The sequence below is a fragment of the Carcharodon carcharias genome (assembly GCF_017639515.1).
Source record: "Carcharodon carcharias isolate sCarCar2 chromosome 37 unlocalized genomic scaffold, sCarCar2.pri SUPER_37_unloc_15, whole genome shotgun sequence".
NCBI classification, from domain to species: domain Eukaryota; kingdom Metazoa; phylum Chordata; class Chondrichthyes; order Lamniformes; family Lamnidae; genus Carcharodon; species Carcharodon carcharias.
Genome location: NW_024470764.1, coordinates 13,625 through 32,500, shown reverse-complemented (window position 1 = coordinate 32,500; position 18,876 = coordinate 13,625). Strand labels below are relative to the sequence as shown.

Sequence of the window (18,876 nt, the reverse complement as noted above, 5' to 3'; positions counted from 1 at the left end):
GGGTGCAGAGAGAGAGAGAGAGGCTGAGTCGGGTGCAGAGAGAGAAAGAGAGAGAGAGAGGCTGTGTCGGGTGCAGAGAGAGAGAGAGAGAGAGAGAGTCTGAGTCAGGGTGCAGAGAGAGAGAGAGAGAGAGAGGCTGAGTCGGGTGCAGAGTGAGAGAGAGAGAGAGAGAGAGGCTGAGTCGGGTGCAGAGAGTGAGAGAGAGAGAGAGAGAGAGAGGCTGAGTCGGGTGCAGAGAGAGAGAGAGAGAGAGAGGCTGAGTCGGGTGCAGAGAGAGAGAGAGGCTGAGTCGGGTGCAGAGAGAGAGAGAGAGAGAGGCTGAGTCGGGTGCAGAGAGAGAGAGAGAGAGAGGCTGAGTCGGGTGCAGAGAGAGAGAGAGAGAGAGAGGCTGAGTCGGGTGCAGAGAGAGAGAGAGAGAGAGGCTGAGTCGGGTGCAGAGAGAGAGAGAGAGAGGGAGAGGCTGAGTCGGGTGCAGAGAGAGAGAGAGAGAGAGAGAGGGAGGCTGAGTCGGGTGCAGAGAGAGAGAGAGAGAGAGGGAGGCTGAGTCGGGTGCAGAGAGAGAGAGAGAGAGAGAGGCTGAGTCGGGTGCAGAGAGAGAGAGAGAGAGAGGCTGAGTCGGGTGCAGAGAGAGAGAGAGTGAGGCTGAGTCGGGTGCAGAGAGAAAGAGAGAGAGAGAGTGAGGCTGAGTCGGGTGCAGAGAGAAAGAGAGAGAGAGAGGCTGAGTCGGGTGCAGAGAGAGAGAGAGTGAGAGGCTGAGTCGGGTGCAGAGAGAGGGAGAGAGAGAGAAGCTGAGTTGGGTGCAGAGAGAGAGAGAGAGAGGCTGAGTCGGGTGCAGAGAGAGAGAGAGAGGCTGAGTCGGGTGCAGAGAGAGAGAGAGAGAGGCTGAGTCGGGTGCAGAGAGAGAGAGAGAGAGGCTGTGTCGGCAGCAGAGAGAGAGAGAGAGAGAGAGGCTGTGTCGGGTGCAGAGAGAGAGAGAGAGAGAGAGATGCTGTGTCGGGTGCAGAGAGAGAGAGAGAGAGAGGCTGAGTCGGGTGCAGAGAGAGGGAGAGAGAGAGAAGCTGAGTCGGGTGCAGAGAGGGAGAGAGGCTGAGTCGGGTGCAGAGAGAGAGAGAGAGAGAGAGGCTGTGTCGGGTGCAGAGAGAGAGAGAGAGAGAGAGAGGCTGTGTCGGGTGCAGAGAGAGAGAGAGAGAAGCTGAGTCGGGTGCAGAGAGAGAGAGAGAGGCTGAGTCGGGTGCAGAGAGAGAGAGAGAGAGAGAGAGGCTGTGTCGGGTGCAGAGAGAGAGAGAGAGAGAGAGGCTGAGTCGGGTGCAGAGAGAGAGAGAGAGAGAGGCTGAGTCGGGTGCAGAGAGAGAGAGAGAGAGAGGCTGAGTCGGGTGCAGAGAGAGAGAGAGGGAGAGGCTGAGTCGGGTGCAGAGAGAGAGAGAGAGAGAGAGAGAGAGGCTGGGCGGGTGCAGAGAGAGAGAGAGTGAGAGAGAGAGAGGCTGAGTCGGGTGCAGAGAGAGAGAGAGAGAGTGGCTGAGTCGGGTGCAGAGAGAGAGAGAGAGAGAGAGGCTGGGTCGGGTGCAGAGAGAGAGAGAGAGAGAGAAGCTGAGTCGGGTGCCGAGAGAGAGAGAGAGGCTGAGTCGGGTGCAGAGAGAGAGAGAGAGAGAGGCTGAGTCGGGTGCAGAGAGAGAGAGAGAGAGAGAGAGAGGCTGAGCCGGGTGCAGAGAGAGAGAGAGAGAGAGAGAGAGAGGCTGAGTCGGGTGCAGAGAGAGAGAGAGAGAGAGAGAGAGAGAGGCTGAGTCGGGTGCAGAGAGAGAGAGAGAGAGAGGCTGAGTCGGGTGCAGAGAGAAAGAGAGAGAGAGAGAGAGAGGCTGAGTCGGGTGCAGAGAGAGAGAGAGAGGCTGAGTCGGGTGCAGAGAGAAAGAGAGAGAGAGGCTGAGTCGGGTGCAGAGAGAAAGAGAGAGAGAGAGAGAGGCTGAGTCAGGGTGCAGAGAGAGAGAGTGAGAGAGAGCTGAGTCGGGTGCAGAGAGAGAGATAGAGAGAGAGGCTGAGTCGGGTGCAGAGAGAGAGAGAGAGAGAGGCTGAGTCGGGTGCAGAGAGAGAGAGAGAGAGAGAGAGTCTGAGTCAGGGTGCAGAGAGAGAGAGAGAGAGAGAGGCTGAGTCGGGTGCAGAGTGAGAGACAGAGAGAGAGAGAGGCTGAGTCGGGTGCAGAGAGAGAGAGAGAGAGAGAGAGGCTGAGTCGGGTGCAGAGAGAGAGAGAGAGAGAGAGAGAGGCTGAGTCGGGTGCAGAGAGAGAGAGAGGCTGAGTCGGGCGCAGAGAGAGAGAGAGAGAGAGGCTGAGTCGGGTGCAGAGAGAGAGAGAGAGAGAGGCTGAGTCGGGTGCAGAGAGAGAGAGAGAGAGGCTGAGTCGGGTGCAGAGAGAGAGAGAGAGGCTGAGTCGGGTGCAGAGAGAGAGAGAGAGGCTGAGTCGGGTGCAGAGAGAGAGAGAGAGAGGCTGAGTCGGGTGCAGAGAGAGAGAGAGAGAGAGAGAGAGAGAGGCTGAGTCAGGGTGCAGAGAGAGAGAGTGTGAGAGAGGCTGAGTCGGGTGCAGAGAGAGAGATAGAGAGAGAGGCTGAGTCGGGTGCAGAGAGAGAGAGAGAGAGGCTGAGTCGGGTGCAGAGAGAGAGAGAGAGAGAGAGAGAGAGTCTGAGTCAGGGTGCAGAGAGAGAGAGAGAGAGAGTGGCTGAGTCGGGTGCAGAGTGAGAGAGAGAGAGAGAGAGAGAGGCTGAGTCGGGTGCAGAGAGAGAGAGAGAGAGAGAGAGAGAGGCTGAGTCGGGTGCAGAGAGAGAGAGAGGCTGAGTCGGGTGCAGAGAGAGAGAGAGAGAGAGGCTGAGTCGGGTGCAGAGAGAGAGAGAGAGAGAGAGGCTGAGTCGGGTGCAGAGAGAGAGAGAGAGAGAGGCTGAGTCGGGTGCAGAGAGAGAGAGAGAGAGGCTGAGTCGGGTGCAGAGAGAGAGAGAGAGAGGGAGAGGCTGAGTCGGGTGCAGAGAGAGAGAGAGAGAGAGAGAGAGGGAGGCTGAGTCGGGTGCAGAGAGAGAGAGAGAGAGAGGGAGGCTGAGTCGGGTGCAGAGAGAGAGAGAGAGAGGCTGAGTCGGGTGCAGAGAGAGAGAGAGAGAGAGAGGCTGAGTCGGGTGCAGAGAGAGAGAGAGTGAGGCTGAGTCGGGTGCAGAGATAAAGAGAGAGAGAGAGTGAGGCTGAGTCGGGTGCAGAGAGAAAGAGAGAGAGAGAGAGAGGCTGAGTCGGGTGCAGAGAGAGAGAGAGTGAGAGGCTGAGTCGGGTGCAGAGAGAGGGAGAGAGAGAGAAGCTGAGTTGGGTGCAGAGAGAGAGAGAGAGAGGCTGAGTCGGGTGCAGAGAGAGAGAGAGAGGCTGAGTCGGGTGCAGAGAGAGAGAGAGAGGCTGAGTCGGGTGCAGAGAGAGAGAGAGAGTCTGAGTCGGGTGCAGAGAGAGAGAGAGAGAGGCTGTGTCGGCTGCAGAGAGAGAGAGAGAGAGAGAGAGGCTGTGTCGTGTGCAGAGAGAGAGAGAGAGAGAGAGAGATGCTGTGTCGGGTGCAGAGAGAGAGAGAGAGAGAGAGAGGCTGAGTCGGGTGCAGAGAGAGGGAGAGAGAGAGAAGCTGAGTCGGGTGCAGAGAGAGAGAGAGGCTGAGTCGGGTGCAGAGAGAGAGAGAGAGAGAGAGAGGCTGTGTCGGGTGCAGAGAGAGAGAGAGAGAGAGGCTGTGTCGGGTGCAGAGAGAGAGAGAGAGAAGCTGAGTCGTGTGCAGAGAGAGAGAGAGGATGAGTCGGGTGCAGAGAGAGAGAGAGAGAGAGAGGCTGAGTCGGGTGCAGAGAGAGAGAGAGAGGCTGAGTCGGGTACAGAGAGAGAGAGAGAGAGAGAGAGGCTGTGTCGGGTGCAGAGAGAGAGAGAGAGAGAGAGAGAGTCTGAGTCAGGGTGCAGAGAGAGAGAGAGAGAGAGAGGCTGAGTCGGGTGCAGAGTGAGAGAGAGAGAGAGAGAGAGGCTGAGTCGGGTGCAGAGAGTGAGAGAGAGAGAGAGAGAGAGAGAGGCTGAGTCGGGTGCAGAGAGAGAGAGAGAGAGAGAGAGAGAGGCTGAGTCGGGTGCAGAGAGAGAGAGAGGCTGAGTCGGGTGCAGAGAGAGAGAGAGAGAGAGGCTGAGTCGGGTGCAGAGAGAGAGAGAGAGAGAGGCTGAGTCGGGTGCAGAGAGAGAGAGAGAGAGAGGCTGAGTCGGGTGCAGAGAGAGAGAGAGAGAGAGGCTGAGTCGGGTGCAGAGAGAGAGAGAGAGAGAGGCTGAGTCGGGTGCAGAGAGAGAGAGAGAGAGAGGCTGAGTCGGGTGCAGAGAGAGAGAGAGAGAGGGAGAGGCTGAGTCGGGTGCAGAGAGAGAGAGAGAGAGAGAGAGAGGGAGGCTGAGTCGGGTGCAGAGAGAGAGAGAGAGAGAGAGGGAGGCTGAGTCGGGTGCAGAGAGAGAGAGAGAGAGAGAGAGGCTGAGTCGGGTGCAGAGAGAGAGAGAGAGAGAGAGGCTGAGTCGGGTGCAGAGAGAGAGAGAGAGAGGCTGAGTCGGGTGCAGAGAGAAAGAGAGAGAGAGAGTGAGGCTGAGTCGGGTGCAGAGAGAAAGAGAGAGAGAGAGAGAGGCTGAGTCGGGTGCAGAGAGAGAGAGAGTGAGAGGCTGAGTCGGGTGCAGAGAGAGGGAGAGAGAGAGAAGCTGAGTTGGGTGCAGAGAGAGAGAGAGAGAGGCTGAGTCGGGTGCAGAGAGAGAGAGAGAGGCTGAGTCGGGTGCAGAGAGAGAGAGAGAGGCTGAGTCGGGTGCAGAGAGAGAGAGAGAGAGGCTGTGTCGGCAGCAGAGAGAGAGAGAGAGAGAGAGGCTGTGTCGGGTGCAGAGAGAGAGAGAGAGAGAGAGGCTGTGTCGGGTGCAGAGAGAGAGAGAGAGAGAGAAGCTGAGTCGGGTGCCGAGAGAGAGAGAGAGGCTGAGTCGGGTGCAGAGAGAGAGAGAGAGAGAGGCTGAGTCGGGTGCAGAGAGAGAGAGAGAGAGAGAGGCTGAGCCGGGTGCAGAGAGAGAGAGAGAGAGAGGCTGAGTCGGGTGCAGAGAGAGACAGAGAGAGAGGCTGAGTCGGGTGCAGAGAGAGAGAGAGAGAGAGGCTGAGTCGGGTGCAGAGAGAAAGAGAGAGAGAGAGAGAGAGGCTGAGTCGGGTGCAGAGAGAGAGAGAGAGGCTGAGTCGGGTGCAGAGAGAAAGAGAGAGAGAGGCTGAGTCGGGTGCAGAGAGAAAGAGAGAGAGAGAGAGAGGCTGAGTCAGGGTGCAGAGAGAGAGAGTGAGAGAGAGGCTGAGTCGGGTGCAGAGAGAGAGATAGAGAGAGAGGCTGAGTCGGGTGCAGAGAGAGAGAGAGAGAGAGAGAGGCTGAGTCGGGTGCAGAGAGAGAGAGAGAGAGAGAGAGAGTCTGAGTCAGGGTGCAGAGAGAGAGAGAGAGAGAGAGAGGCTGAGTCGGGTGCAGAGTGAGAGACAGAGAGAGAGAGAGGCTGAGTCGGGTGCAGAGAGTGAGAGAGAGAGAGAGAGAGAGGCTGAGTCGGGTGCAGAGAGAGAGAGAGAGAGAGAGAGAGGCTGAGTCGGGTGCAGAGAGAGAGAGAGGCTGAGTCGGGCGCAGAGAGAGAGAGAGAGAGAGGCTGAGTCGGGTGCAGAGAGAGAGAGAGAGAGAGGCTGAGTCGGGTGCAGAGAGAGAGAGAGAGGCTGAGTCGGGTGCAGAGAGAGAGAGAGAGAGAGGCTGAGTCGGGTGCAGAGAGAGAGAGAGAGAGAGAGAGAGAGAGGCTGAGTCAGGGTGCAGAGAGAGAGAGTGAGAGAGAGGCTGAGTCGGGTGCAGAGAGAGAGATAGAGAGAGAGGCTGAGTCGGGTGCAGAGAGAGAGAGAGAGAGAGAGGCTGAGTCGGGTGCAGAGAGAGAGAGAGAGAGAGAGAGAGAGTCTGAGTCAGGGTGCAGAGAGAGAGAGAGAGAGAGTGGCTGAGTCGGGTGCAGAGTGAGAGAGAGAGAGAGAGAGAGAGGCTGAGTCGGGTGCAGAGAGTGAGAGAGAGAGAGAGAGAGAGGCTGAGTCGGGTGCAGAGAGAGAGAGAGAGAGAGAGAGAGAGGCTGAGTCGGGTGCAGAGAGAGAGAGAGGCTGAGTCGGGTGCAGAGAGAGAGAGAGAGAGAGGCTGAGTCGGGTGCAGAGAGAGAGAGAGAGAGAGAGGCTGAGTCGGGTGCCGAGAGAGAGAGAGAGAGAGGCTGAGTCGGGTGCAGAGAGAGAGAGAGAGAGGCTGAGTCGGGTGCAGAGAGAGAGGGAGAGAGGGAGAGGCTGAGTCGGGTGCAGAGAGAGAGAGAGAGAGAGAGAGAGGGAGGCTGAGTCGGGTGCAGAGAGAGAGAGAGAGAGAGGGAGGCTGAGTCGGGTGCAGAGAGAGAGAGATAGAGGCTGAGTCGGGTGCAGAGAGAGAGAGAGAGAGAGAGAGGCTGAGTCGGGTGCAGAGAGAGAGAGAGAGAGGCTGAGTCGGGTGCAGAGAGAGAGGGAGAGAGGGAGAGGCTGAGTCGGGTGCAGAGAGAGAGAGAGAGAGAGAGAGAGGGAGGCTGAGTCGGGTGCAGAGAGAGAGAGAGAGAGAGGGAGGCTGAGTCGGGTGCAGAGAGAGAGAGATAGAGGCTGAGTCGGGTGCAGAGAGAGAGAGAGAGAGAGAGGCTGAGTCGGGTGCAGAGAGAGAGAGAGTGAGGCTGAGTCGGGTGCAGAGAGAAAGAGAGAGAGAGAGTGAGGCTGAGTCGGGTGCAGAGAGAAAGAGAGAGAGAGAGAGGCTGAGTCGGGTGCAGAGAGAGAGAGAGTGAGAGGCTGAGTCGGGTGCAGAGAGAGGGAGAGAGAGAGAAGCTGAGTTGGGTGCAGAGAGAGAGAGAGAGAGGCTGAGTCGGGTGCAGAGAGAGAGAGAGAGGCTGGGTCGGGTGCAGAGAGAGAGAGAGAGTCTGAGTCGGGTGCAGAGAGAGAGAGAGAGAGGCTGTGTCGGCTGCAGAGAGAGAGAGAGAGAGAGAGAGGCTGTGTCGTGTGCAGAGAGAGAGAGAGAGAGAGAGAGATGCTGTGTCGGGTGCAGAGAGAGAGAGAGAGAGAGAGAGGCTGAGTCGGGTGCAGAGAGAGGGAGAGAGAGAGAAGCTGAGTCGGGTGCAGAGAGAGAGAGAGGCTGAGTCGGGTGCAGAGAGAGAGAGAGAGAGAGAGAGGCTGTGTCGGGTGCAGAGAGAGAGAGAGAGAGAGAGGCTGTGTCGGGTGCAGAGAGAGAGAGAGAGAAGCTGAGTCGTGTGCAGAGAGAGAGAGAGGATGAGTCGGGTGCAGAGAGAGAGAGAGAGAGAGGCTGAGTCGGGTGCAGAGAGAGAGAGAGAGGCTGAGTCGGGTGCAGAGAGAGAGAGAGAGAGAGAGAGAGGCTGTGTCGCGTGCAGAGAGAGAGAGAGAGAGAGAGAGAGTCTGAGTCAGGGTGCAGAGAGAGAGAGAGAGAGAGAGGCTGAGTCGGGTGCAGAGTGAGAGAGAGAGAGAGAGAGAGGCTGAGTCGGGTGCAGAGAGTGAGAGAGAGAGAGAGAGAGAGAGGCTGAGTCGGGTGCAGAGAGAGAGAGAGAGAGAGAGAGAGAGGCTGAGTCGGGTGCAGAGAGAGAGAGAGGCTGAGTCGGGTGCAGAGAGAGAGAGAGAGAGAGGCTGAGTCGGGTGCAGAGAGAGAGAGAGAGAGAGGCTGAGTCGGGTGCAGAGAGAGAGAGAGAGAGAGAGGCTGAGTAGGGTGCAGAGAGAGAGAGAGAGAGAGGCTGAGTCGGGTGCAGAGAGAGAGAGAGAGAGGGAGAGGCTGAGTCGGGTGCAGAGAGAGAGAGAGAGAGAGAGAGGGAGGCTGAGTCGGGTGCAGAGAGAGAGAGAGAGAGAGAGAGGGAGGCTGAGTCGGGTGCAGAGAGAGAGAGAGAGAGAGAGGCTGAGTCGGGTGCAGAGAGAGAGAGAGAGAGAGAGGCTGAGTCGGGTGCAGAGAGAGAGAGAGAGAGGCTGAGTCGGGTGCAGAGAGAAAGAGAGAGAGAGAGTGAGGCTGAGTCGGGTGCAGAGAGAAAGAGAGAGAGAGAGAGAGGCTGAGTCGGGTGCAGAGAGAGAGAGAGTGAGAGGCTGAGTCGGGTGCAGAGAGAGGGAGAGAGAGAGAAGCTGAGTTGGGTGCAGAGGGAGAGAGAGAGAGGCTGAGTCGGGTGCAGAGAGAGAGAGAGAGGCTGAGTCGGGTGCAGAGAGAGAGAGAGAGGCTGAGTCGGGTGCAGAGAGAGAGAGAGAGAGGCTGTGTCAGCAGCAGAGAGAGAGAGAGAGAGAGAGGCTGTGTCGGGTGCAGAGAGAGAGAGAGAGAGAGAGAGAGATGCTGTGTCGGGTGCAGAGAGAGAGAGAGAGGGAGAGGATGAGTCGGGTGCAGAGAGAGGGTGAGAGAGAGAAGCTGAGTCGGGTGCAGAGAGAGAGAGAGGCTGAGTCGGGTGCAGAGAGAGAGAGAGAGAGAGAGAGGCTGTGTCGCGTGCAGAGAGAGAGAGAGAGAGGCTGTGTCGGGTGCAGAGAGAGAGAGAGAGAAGCTGAGTCGTGTGCAGAGAGAGAGAGAGGATGAGTCGGGTGCAGAGAGAGAGAGAGAGAGAGAGGCTGAGTCGGGTGCAGAGAGAGAGAGAGAGGCTGAGTCGGGTGCAGAGAGAGAGAGAGAGAGAGAGAGGCTGTGTCGGGTGCAGAGAGAGAGAGAGAGAGAGAGAGAGAGAGAGGCTGAGTCGGGTGCAGAGAGAGAGAGAGAGAGAGGATGTGTCGGGTGCAGAGAGAGAGAGAGAGAGAGAGGCTGGGTCGGGTGCAGAGAGAGAGAGAGAGTGAGAGAGAGAGAGGCTGAGTCGGGTGCAGAGAGAGAGAGAGAGAGTGGCTGAGTCGGGGGCAGAGAGAGAGAGAGAGAGAGAGGCTGGGTCGGGTGCAGAGAGAGAGAGAGAGAGAGAAGCTGAGTCGGGTGCCGAGAGAGAGAGAGAGGCTGAGTCGGGTGCAGAGAGAGAGAGAGAGAGAGGCTGAGTCGGGTGCAGAGAGAGAGAGAGAGAGAGAGGCTGAGTCGGGTGCAGAGAGAGAGAGAGAGAGAGGCTGAGTCGGGTGCAGAGAGAGAGAGAGAGAGAGAGGCTGAGTCGGGTGCAGAGAGAGAGAGAGAGAGAGGCTGAGTCGGGTGCAGAGAGAAAGAGAGAGAGAGAGAGAGAGGCTGAGTCGGGTGCAGAGAGAGAGAGAGAGAGAGAGGCTGAGTCGGGTGCAGAGAGAAAGAGAGAGAGAGGCTGAGTCGGGTGCAGAGAGAAAGAGAGAGAGAGAGAGAGGCTGAGTCAGGGTGCAGAGAGAGAGAGTGAGAGAGAGGCTGAGTCGGGTGCAGAGAGAGATAGAGAGAGAGGCTGAGTCGGGTGCAGAGAGAGAGAGAGAGAGAGAGGCTGAGTCGGGTGCAGAGAGAGAGAGAGAGAGAGAGAGTCTGAGTCAGGGTGCAGAGAGAGAGAGAGAGAGAGAGGCTGAGTCGGGTGCAGAGTGAGAGAGAGAGAGAGAGAGAGGCTGAGTCGGGTGCAGAGAGTGAGAGAGAGAGAGAGAGAGAGAGGCTGAGTCGGGTGCAGAGAGAGAGAGAGAGAGAGAGAGAGGCTGAGTCGGGTGCAGAGAGAGAGAGAGAGAGAGGATGTGTCGGGTGCAGAGAGAGAGAGAGAGAGAGAGGCTGGGTCGGGTGCAGAGAGAGAGAGAGAGTGAGAGAGAGAGAGGCTGAGTCGGGTGCAGAGAGAGAGAGAGAGAGTGGCTGAGTCGGGTGCAGAGAGAGAGAGAGAGAGAGAGGCTGGGTCGGGTGCAGAGAGAGAGAGAGAGAGAGAAGCTGAGTCGGGTGCCGAGAGAGAGAGAGAGGCTGAGTCGGGTGCAGAGAGAGAGAGAGAGAGAGGCTGAGTCGGGTGCAGAGAGAGAGAGAGAGAGAGGCTGAGTCGGGTGCAGAGAGAGAGAGAGAGAGAGGCTGAGTCGGGTGCAGAGAGAGAGAGAGAGAGAGAGGCTGAGTCGGGTGCAGAGAGAGAGAGAGAGAGAGGCTGAGTCGGGTGCAGAGAGAAAGAGAGAGAGAGAGAGAGGCTGAGTCGGGTGCAGAGAGAGAGAGAGAGAGAGAGGCTGAGTCGGGTGCAGAGAGAAAGAGAGAGAGAGGCTGAGTCGGGTGCAGAGAGAAAGAGAGAGAGAGAGAGAGGCTGAGTCAGGGTGCAGAGAGAGAGAGTGAGAGAGAGGCTGAGTCGGGTGCAGAGAGAGATAGAGAGAGAGGCTGAGTCGGGTGCAGAGAGAGAGAGAGAGAGAGAGGCTGAGTCGGGTGCAGAGAGAGAGAGAGAGAGAGAGAGTCTGAGTCAGGGTGCAGAGAGAGAGAGAGAGAGAGAGAGGCTGAGTCGGGTGCAGAGTGAGAGAGAGAGAGAGAGAGAGGCTGAGTCGGGTGCAGAGAGTGAGAGAGAGAGAGAGAGAGAGAGAGGCTGAGTCGGGTGCAGAGAGAGAGAGAGAGAGAGAGAGAGGCTGAGTCGGGTGCAGAGAGAGAGAGAGCTGGGTCGGGTGCAGAGAGAGAGAGAGAAAGAGAAGCTGAGTCGGGTGCAGAGAGAGAGAGAGGCTGAATCGGGTGCAGAGAGAGAGAGAGAGAGAGAGAGAGGCTGAGTCGGATGCAGAGAGAGAGAGAGAGGCTGAGTCGGGTGCAGAGAGAGAGAGAGAGAGAGTCTGAGTCGGGTGCAGAGAGAGAGAGAGAGAGAGAGAGAGAGAGAGGCTGAGTCGGGTGCAGAGAGAGAGAGAGAGGCTGAGTCGGGTGCAGAGAGAGAGAGAGAGAGAGAGAGAGAGAGGCTGGGTCGGGTGCAGAGAGAGAGAGAGAGAGAGAGAGAGGCTGAGTCGGGTGCAGAGAGAGAGAGAGAGGCTGTCGGGCGCAGAGAGAGAGAGAGAGAGATAGAGAGAGAGGCTGAGTCGGGTGCAGAGAGAGAGAGAGAGAGAGAGAGGCTGAGTCGGGTGCAGAGAGAGAGAGAGAGAGAGGCTGAGTCGGGTGCAGAGAGAGAGAGAGAGAGAGAGGCTGAGTCAGGTGCAGAGAGAGAGAGAGCAGCTGAGTCTGGTGCAGAGAGAGAGAGAGAGGCTGAGTCGGGTGCAGAGAGAGAGAGAGAGAGAGGCTGAGTCGGGTGCAGAGAGAGAGAGAGAGAGGCTGAGTCGGGTGCAGAGAGAGAGAGAGAAGCTGAGTCAGGTGCAGAGAGAGAGAGAGAGTGAGAGGCTGAGTCGGGTGCAGAGAGAGAGAGAGAGTGCGGCTGAGTCGGGTGCAGAGAGAGAGAGAGAGAGAGGCTGAGTCGGGTGCACAGAGAGAGAGGGAGAGAGAGAGGCTGAGTCGGGTGCAGAGAGAGAGAGAGAGAGGCTGAGTCGGGTGCAGAGAGAGAGAGAGAGAGGCTGAGTCGGGTGCAGAGAGAGAGAGAGAGAGAGGCTGAGTCGGGTGCAGAGAGAGAGAGAGAGAGAGAGGCTGAGTCGGGTGCAGACAGAGAGAGAGAGAGAGAGAGGCTGAGTCGGGTGCAGAGAGAGAGAGAGAGAGGCTGAGTCAGGTGCAGAGAGAGAGAGAGAGAGGCTGAGTCAGGTGTAGAGAGAGAGAGAGAGAGAGGCTGAGTCTGGTGCAGAGAGAGAGAGAGAGGCTGAGTCTGGTGCAGAGAGAGAGAGAGAGGCTGAGTCTGGTGCAGAGAGAGAGAGAGAGGCTGAGTCGGGTGCAGAGAGAGAGAGAGAGGCTGAGTCGGGTGCAGAGAGAGAGAGAGAGGCTGAGTCGGGTGCAGAGAGAGAGAGAGAGGCTGAGTCGGGTGCAGAGAGAGAGAGAGAGGCTGAGTCGGGTGCAGAGAGAGAGAGAGAGGCTGAGTCGGGTGCAGAGAGAGAGAGAGAGGCTGAGTCAGGTGCAGAGAGAGAGAGAGAGAGAGAGAGAGGCTGAGTCGGGTGCAGAGAGAGAGAGAGAGAGAGAGAGAGAGGCTGAGTCGGGTGCAGAGAGAGAGAGAGAGAGAGAGAGAGAGAGAGGCTGAGTCGGGTGCAGAGAGAGGGAGAGAGAGGGGCTGAGTCGGGTGCAGAGAGAGAGAGAGAGAGAGGCTGAGTCGGGTGCAGAGAGATAGAGAGAGGCTGAGTCAGGTGCAGAGAGAGAGAGAGAGAGGCTGAGTCCGGTGCAGAGAGAGAGAGAGGCTGAGTCGGGTGCAGAGAGAGAGAGAGAGAGATAGAGAGGCTGAGTCGGGTGCAGAGAGAGAGAGAGAGAGAGAGGCTGAGTCGGGTGCAGAGAGCCAGAGAGAGAGAGGCTGAGTCGGGTGCAGAGAGAGAGAGAGAGAGAGAGAGGCTGAGTCGGGTGCAGAGAGAGAGATAGAGAGAGAGATGCTGAGTCGGGTGCAGAGAGAGAGAGAGAGAGAGAGACAGGCTGAGTCGGGTGCAGAGAGAGAGAGAGAGAGAGAGGCTGAGTCGGGTGCAGAGACAGAGAGAGAGAGAGAGAGGCTAAGTCGGGTGCAGAGAGAGAGAGAGAGAGAGAGGCTGAGTCGGGTGCAGAGAGAGAGAATGAGAGAGAGAGAGAGGCTGAATCGGGTGCGGGGAGAGTGATATCCCACAGGGTAAGAGAGACTGAAGCACAACAACATTAAGCATGGATTTATTGATTAGGTAGGCAAAAGCAATGTTGGCCTTCATAATAAGGGGGTTAGAGTATAAAAGTGGGGAAGTCTTGCTACAGCTGTACAGGGTGTTGGTGAGACCCCACCTGGAGCACTGCGCTCAGTTGGGTCTCCTTATTTCAGGAGGGATAGACTCGCACTAGAGGCCGTTCAGCAGAGGTTCACTCGGCTGATTCCTGGGATGAAGGGTGTTTGTCTTATGGGGAATGATTGAGCAGATTGGGCCCTGTACCCACTGGAGTTTAGAAGAATGAGAGGTGATCTTATTGAAACATATCAGATCCTGAGGGGGGTGGGTTATAACAGGGTGGAGGCTAAGAGGATGTTTCCCCCTCGTGGGGGTATCTAGAATGAGGGGGGGGCACAGTTTCAGAATAAGGGGTCTCCTATTGAAGACGGAGATGAGGAGGAATTTCCTCTCTCAGAGGGTGGTCAGTCTGTGGAATTCTCCCCCACCGCCCCCCAGAGAGCAGGGGAGGCTGGGTCACTGAATATATTCAAGGCCGAGTTAGACAGATTTTGGATCGACGAGGGAATCGAGGGTTATGGGGGGACAGACGGGAAAGTGGGGTTAAGGCCACAATCAGATCAGCCATGATGGTATAGAATGGCTGAGCAGGCTCGAGGGGCCGAGTGGCCTCCTCCTGCTCCTAGTTCATATGGCTTTATCAAGGGATGTGAATCACAGCCTATATCAGTGAGAGGAACCATGCAGTACTCTGACTGGTTTAGGACAGTCTCTCATGGAGCAGGAGTGAGGTACACTGAAAATTCAGCCCAATGTAATTATGTCGGGGTGGGGGGGTGGGGAGGGGGTTAATACACTATGACAGGTTACACCCTCACATTGACCAGTGTATAAAATTGTACTGACCACCCACCCCTCACACTCAGATTCGTTCACAATCCCAAAAGAGAAATGTGGTCTTCTACAATAATGCCTCGGTATCAGCTCCCCTCTGCTGCTTGGGGTTATTTTTTGTGTGATTTTCTGTGAGACCTGTATTTGTGCTTTGAGCTGGTGTTCCCACCAGGCTGTGGACTTCATCTTTGACCTTGCGTTATTACCCTAAACACACAAACCTGTTTTCAAAGGGTTTAAAATCGCCAATGGACCAAAACTCTTTTTTGAATTCATTCTCGGGATGTGGGTGTCGCTGGCTGGGCCCAGCATTTATTGCCCATCCCTAATTGCCCCTTGAGAAGGTGGTGGTGAGCTGCCTTCTTGAGCCGCTGCAGTCCATGTGGTGTAGGTACACCCACAGTGCTGTTAGGGAGGGAGTTCCAGGATTTTGACCCAGGGACAGTGAAGGAACGGCCGATATATTTCCAAGTCAGGATGGTGAGTGACTTGGAGGGGAACTTCCAGATGGTGGTGTTCCCATCTATCTGCTGCCCTTGTCCTTCTAGATGGTAGAGTTTGTGGGTTTGGAAGGTGCTGTCAAAGGAGCCTTGGTGAGTTGCTGCAGTGCATCTTGTAGATGGTACACACACTGCTGCTACTGTGTGTCGGTGGTGGAGGGAGTGAATGTTTGTGGATTTGGTGCCAAACAAGTAGGCTGCTTTGTCCTGGATGCTGTTGAGCTTCTTGAGTGTTGTGGGAGCTGCACTCATCCAGGCAAGTGGGGAGTATTCCATCACGCTCCTGACTTGTGCCTTGTAGATGGTGGACAGGTTTTGGGGAGTCAGGAGGTGTGTTACTCACTGCAGGATTCCCAGCCTCTGACCTGCTCTTGTAGCCACAGTATTTATATGGCTGGTCCAGTTCAGTTTCTGGTCAATGGTAACCCCCAGGATGTTGATAGTGGGGGATTCAGTGATGGTAATGCCATTGAATGTCAAGGGGCGATGGTTGGATTCTCTCTTGTTGGGGAGGGTCATTGACACTTGTGCGGTGTGAATGTTACTTGCCACTTGTCAGCCCAAACCTGGATATTGTCCAGGTTTTGCTGCATTTGGACATGGACTGCTTCAGTATGTGAGGAGTCGTGAATGGTGCTGAACATTGTACAATCATCAGTGAACATCCCCACTTCTGACCTTATGATGGAAGGAAGGTCATTGATGAAGCAGCTGAAGATGGTTGGGCCGAGGACACTAACCTGAGGAACTCCTGCAGTGATGTCCTGGAACTGAGATGACTGACCTCCAACAACCACAACCATCTTCCTTTGTGCTAGGTATGACTCCAACCAGCAGAGAGTTTTCCCCCTGATTCCCATTGACTCCAGTTTTGCCAGGGCTCCTTGATGCCACACTCGGTCAAATGTTGCCTTGATATCAAGGACAGTCACTCTCACCTCACCTCGGGAGTTCAGTTCTTTTGTCCATGTTTGAACCAAGGCTGTAATGAGGTCAGGAGCTGAGTGACCCTGGCAGAAACCAAATTGGGCATCAGTGAGCAGGTTATTGCTGAGCAAGTGCTGATTGATAACACTGTTGATGACCCTTCCATTACTTTACTGATGATTGAGAATAGACAGATGGGGTGGTAATTGGCCAGGTTGGATTTGTCCTGCTTTTAGTGTACAGGACATACCTGGGCAATTTTCCACATAGCTGGGTAGATGCCAGTGTTGTAGCTGTACTGGAACAGTTTGGCTAGGGGTGCAGCAAGTTCTGGAGCACAAGTCTTCAGTACTATTGCTGGAATATTGTCAGAGCCCAGAGCCTTTGCAGTATCCAGTGCCTTCAGCCGTTTCTTGATATCACGTGGAGTGAATCGAATTGGCTGAAGGTACTGGAGGAGGAGGTCAAAATGGATCCTCCACTCGGGGGGAGCTTGCAGGGGGGGTGTTCCCATGCATCTGCTGCCCTTGTCCTTTTAGACGGTAGAGACTGTGGGTTTGGAAGATGCTGTCGAAGGGAGAGAAAAGCTTGCATCTTCTTCAGTGCGGCCCAGTGACACTCAGTCCCAGAACTGTTAGACGTAACAGCCAAGGGTTAAACATGGTTGAGTCCCCAGAAATGTGATTTCGTTTCAGAACAAGCCACTCAACAAAGCTGAGCATTCGATTTAGAATTGAGGAACCTCACAGCTCAGGAGGAGGCCATTCAGCCCGTCATTCCTGTGCTGACCCTTTGAAAGATCTATCCAATTAGTCCCCACCCCCCCCCCCCCCCACAAATTTCTCCTTTTCGAGTGTTTATCCAATTCCCCCCTTTTGAAAGTTCCTATTGAATCTGCTTCCACCGCCCTTTCAGGCAGCACCTTCCAGATCACAACAACTCGCTGTGTAAAAAAACCATTCTTCTCATCTCCCCCTCTGGCTCTACTACTGATTCTCTTCAATCTGTGTCCCCTCTGGTTACTGACACTCCTGACACTGGGACTTTATTGTTTTGTGGAGGTTGCATTGACGCTCTCTCTCCTGTTATGTTGTCAGGTTGCCATTGAGTTTGACGAAAACATTAACATCGCCTTCAGCTGTGTGACGGCCGACTGCAAGATCGTCCACGAGTATATCGGGGGTTACATCTTCCTGTCCACTCGCGGTAAAGACCAGAGCGAGACCCTGAATGAGGAACTCTTTCACAAATTAACGGGAGGACATGAGGCCCTCTGAGTTGGACCGACTCCCTCCGTCACCAGGAGACACCCAGTGTCACCTGAGAACTAATAAAAAAGCAAGCTTTACCCTATTAAAAACAGCCCTAGTTTCACTTTGAGATTCACTGCTAACTGAATTAATCTTCTATCTCAGTATCGTGGAGCAGGAGATTCCCCATGTCTCTGTGTGTGTGTGTGTCACCGCACAGGGCTGTGTACATCCTGATTAATGACCATCGCAGGAGGAGGTCCCTGTGTAATCACTCCAGTACCATCACTCACACAACATGGAACTCCTTTCCCCCTATCCATGTTGGCCCTCCACCTCCTGTCAATGAACTGTCAGAGTGTTCTCCTTGGATTTCCCTCTCCTTTTCTTCCCCCCACTCTCTCTCCTTCTCTCTATCACCCCTTCACTGCCTCTCACTCTCTTTCCTTCCCATCTCTCTGTCTCACCTTTGCAATTTTCTCTCTCTCTCTCTTTCCGTCTCTCTCTCTCTCTTTCTCTCTCTCTGTCTTTCCCCCCTCACATACATATTCTATTTTCTTCCCTCTCTTTATATCTCTGTCGGAGAGCAGTAATACCATAGATAAACTGGTCACTCTCCAGCCTTGTTATAGTCCTGTTTGAGCTAAACTCCAATGACTTTTGTCTGCCAGCCAGGGGTTGTGTTTTTGAGTGGGACATTTCATGTCAGCAAGGACTGGGAACTCAGTCTTTCTCTACCTCAGTGAGTGAGTCCTGTCATTGACCATGGGCCCTGTCTTGGGTAAGCCTCTTAAAATCAACTTCAAGTGACCAAGTCTCGGACCACTTCAGCCAACTCGAATTTTCACTCAAGAGGCTGTGGCGTTCCTCCAGGAGACAGCAATCCCAACGGGAATGAGGATCGGCCTCTAGTGCCACCAGGAAAATGGTTCCTGGGGATTGGGGAAGATGTGCAGTGTGCCTCGGAGACCAGCAGGGGCAGCAACATCGAGGAATACTCGAGGATCACTTGGGAAGAGATTCCACTGAACTCGGAGAATCACTCTCAAAATCTGGAGGAGAACTCATCAGCTACTGGCTGCATCAGATTGAGAGCAGTCATGGAGGAATGTGGGTGAGGGGGTTGGAGGCCCCAGCGGGTGAGGGGGTTGGAGGCCCCAGCGGGTGAGGGGGTTGGAGGCCCCAGCGGGTGAGGGGGTTGGAGGCCCCAGCGGGTGAGGGGGTTGGAGGCCCCAGCGGGTGAGGGGGTTGGAGGCCCCAGCGGGTGAGGGGGTTGGAGGCCCCAGCGAGTGAGGGGGTTGGAGGCCCCAGCGGGTGAGGGGGTTGGAGGCCCCAGCGGGTGAGGGGGTTGGAGGCCCCAGCGGGTGAGGGGGTTGGAGGCCCCAGCGGGTGAGGGGGTTGGAGGCCCCAGCGGGTGAGGGGGTTGGAGGCCCCAGCGGGTGAGGGGGTTGGAGGCCCCAGCGGGTGAGGGGGTTGGAGGCCCCAGCGGGTGAGGGGTTTGGAGGCCCCAGCGGGTGAGGGGTTTGGAGGCCCCAGCGGGTGAGGGGTTTGGAGGCCCCAGCGGGTGAGGGGGTTGGAGGCCCCAGCGGGTGAGGGGGTTGGAGGCCCCAGCGGGTGAGGGGTTTGGAGGCCCCAGCGGGTGAGGGGGTTGGAGGCCCCAGCGGGTGAGGGGGTTGGGGGCCCCAGCGGGTGAGGGGGTTGGGGGCCCCAGCGGGTGAGGGGGGTTGGAGGCCCCAGCGGGTGAGGGGGTTGGAGGCCCCAGCGGGTGAGGGGGTTGGAGGCCCCAGCGGGTGAGGGGGTTGGAGGCCCCAGCGGGTGAGGGGGTTGGAGGCCCCAGCGGGTGAGGGGGTTGGAGGCCCCAGCGGGTGAGGGGGTTGGAGGCCCCAGCGGGTGAGGGGGTTGGAGGCCCCAGCGGGTGAGGGGGTTGGAGGCCCCAGCGGGTGAGGGGGTTGGAGGCCCCAGCGGGTGAGGGGGTTGGAGGCCCCAGCGGGTGAGGGGGTTGGAGGCCCCAGCGGGTGAGGGGGTTGGAGGCCCCAGCGGGTGAGGGGGTTCGGGGCCCCAGTGGGTGAGTGTTTACCATTCATACCAGTGACTCCAAATAAACATGCAAATCTCATCTTAGTGTAGAATCCCAATGGACCCAAACCCCTTCCCGTTCACTCCCACTGTCCACAATCCCAATGGACCCAAACCCCTTCCCGTTCACTCCCACTGTCCACAATCCCAATGGACCCAAACCCCTTCCCATTCACTCCCACTGTCCACAATCCCAATGGACCCAAACCCCTTCCCATTCACTCCCACTGTACACAATCCCAATGGACCCAAACCCCTTCCCGTTCACTCCCACTGTCCACAATCCCAATGGACCCAAACCCCTTCCCGTTCACTCCCACTGTCCACAATCCCAATGGACCCAAACCCCTTCCCGTTCACTCCCACTGTCCACAATCCCAATGGACCCAAACCCCTTCCCGTTCACTCCCACTGTCCACAATCCCAATGGAGTGTGTGAACCGAGGAATTTTCAGAGAGATGTGCTGACTGGGAGCTCAAAATTCGCTTTTTGTTTCGGCCTGAGTAAATGTTTCTGGAACTTCCAGCTCTGGAATTCCTTAAGGTGGATTCTGGCCTCCTTTCCCATGGGCAGACGAAAGGTGATTTGGGGGTGGTGGGGGGGCGGTGGGGGGGGGTGGGGTGG

General features: G+C 56.5%; 1 protein-coding gene across 1 annotated transcript in view; it reads left to right on the top strand.

Annotated features, from left to right (window-relative positions):
- The window catches only part of LOC121274676 (fermitin family homolog 3-like), a 96,917-nt gene extending 80,632 nt beyond the window's left edge, over positions 1-16,285 (top strand). Inside the window, exon 4 of the mRNA XM_041181970.1 lies at positions 16,023-16,285. Within this exon, the coding sequence (XP_041037904.1) occupies positions 16,023-16,202 (180 nt within the window). The 3' untranslated portion in view covers positions 16,203-16,285. The remainder of the gene's footprint in view (positions 1-16,022) is intronic.
- The last annotated feature ends 2,591 nt before the right edge of the window (positions 16,286-18,876 follow it).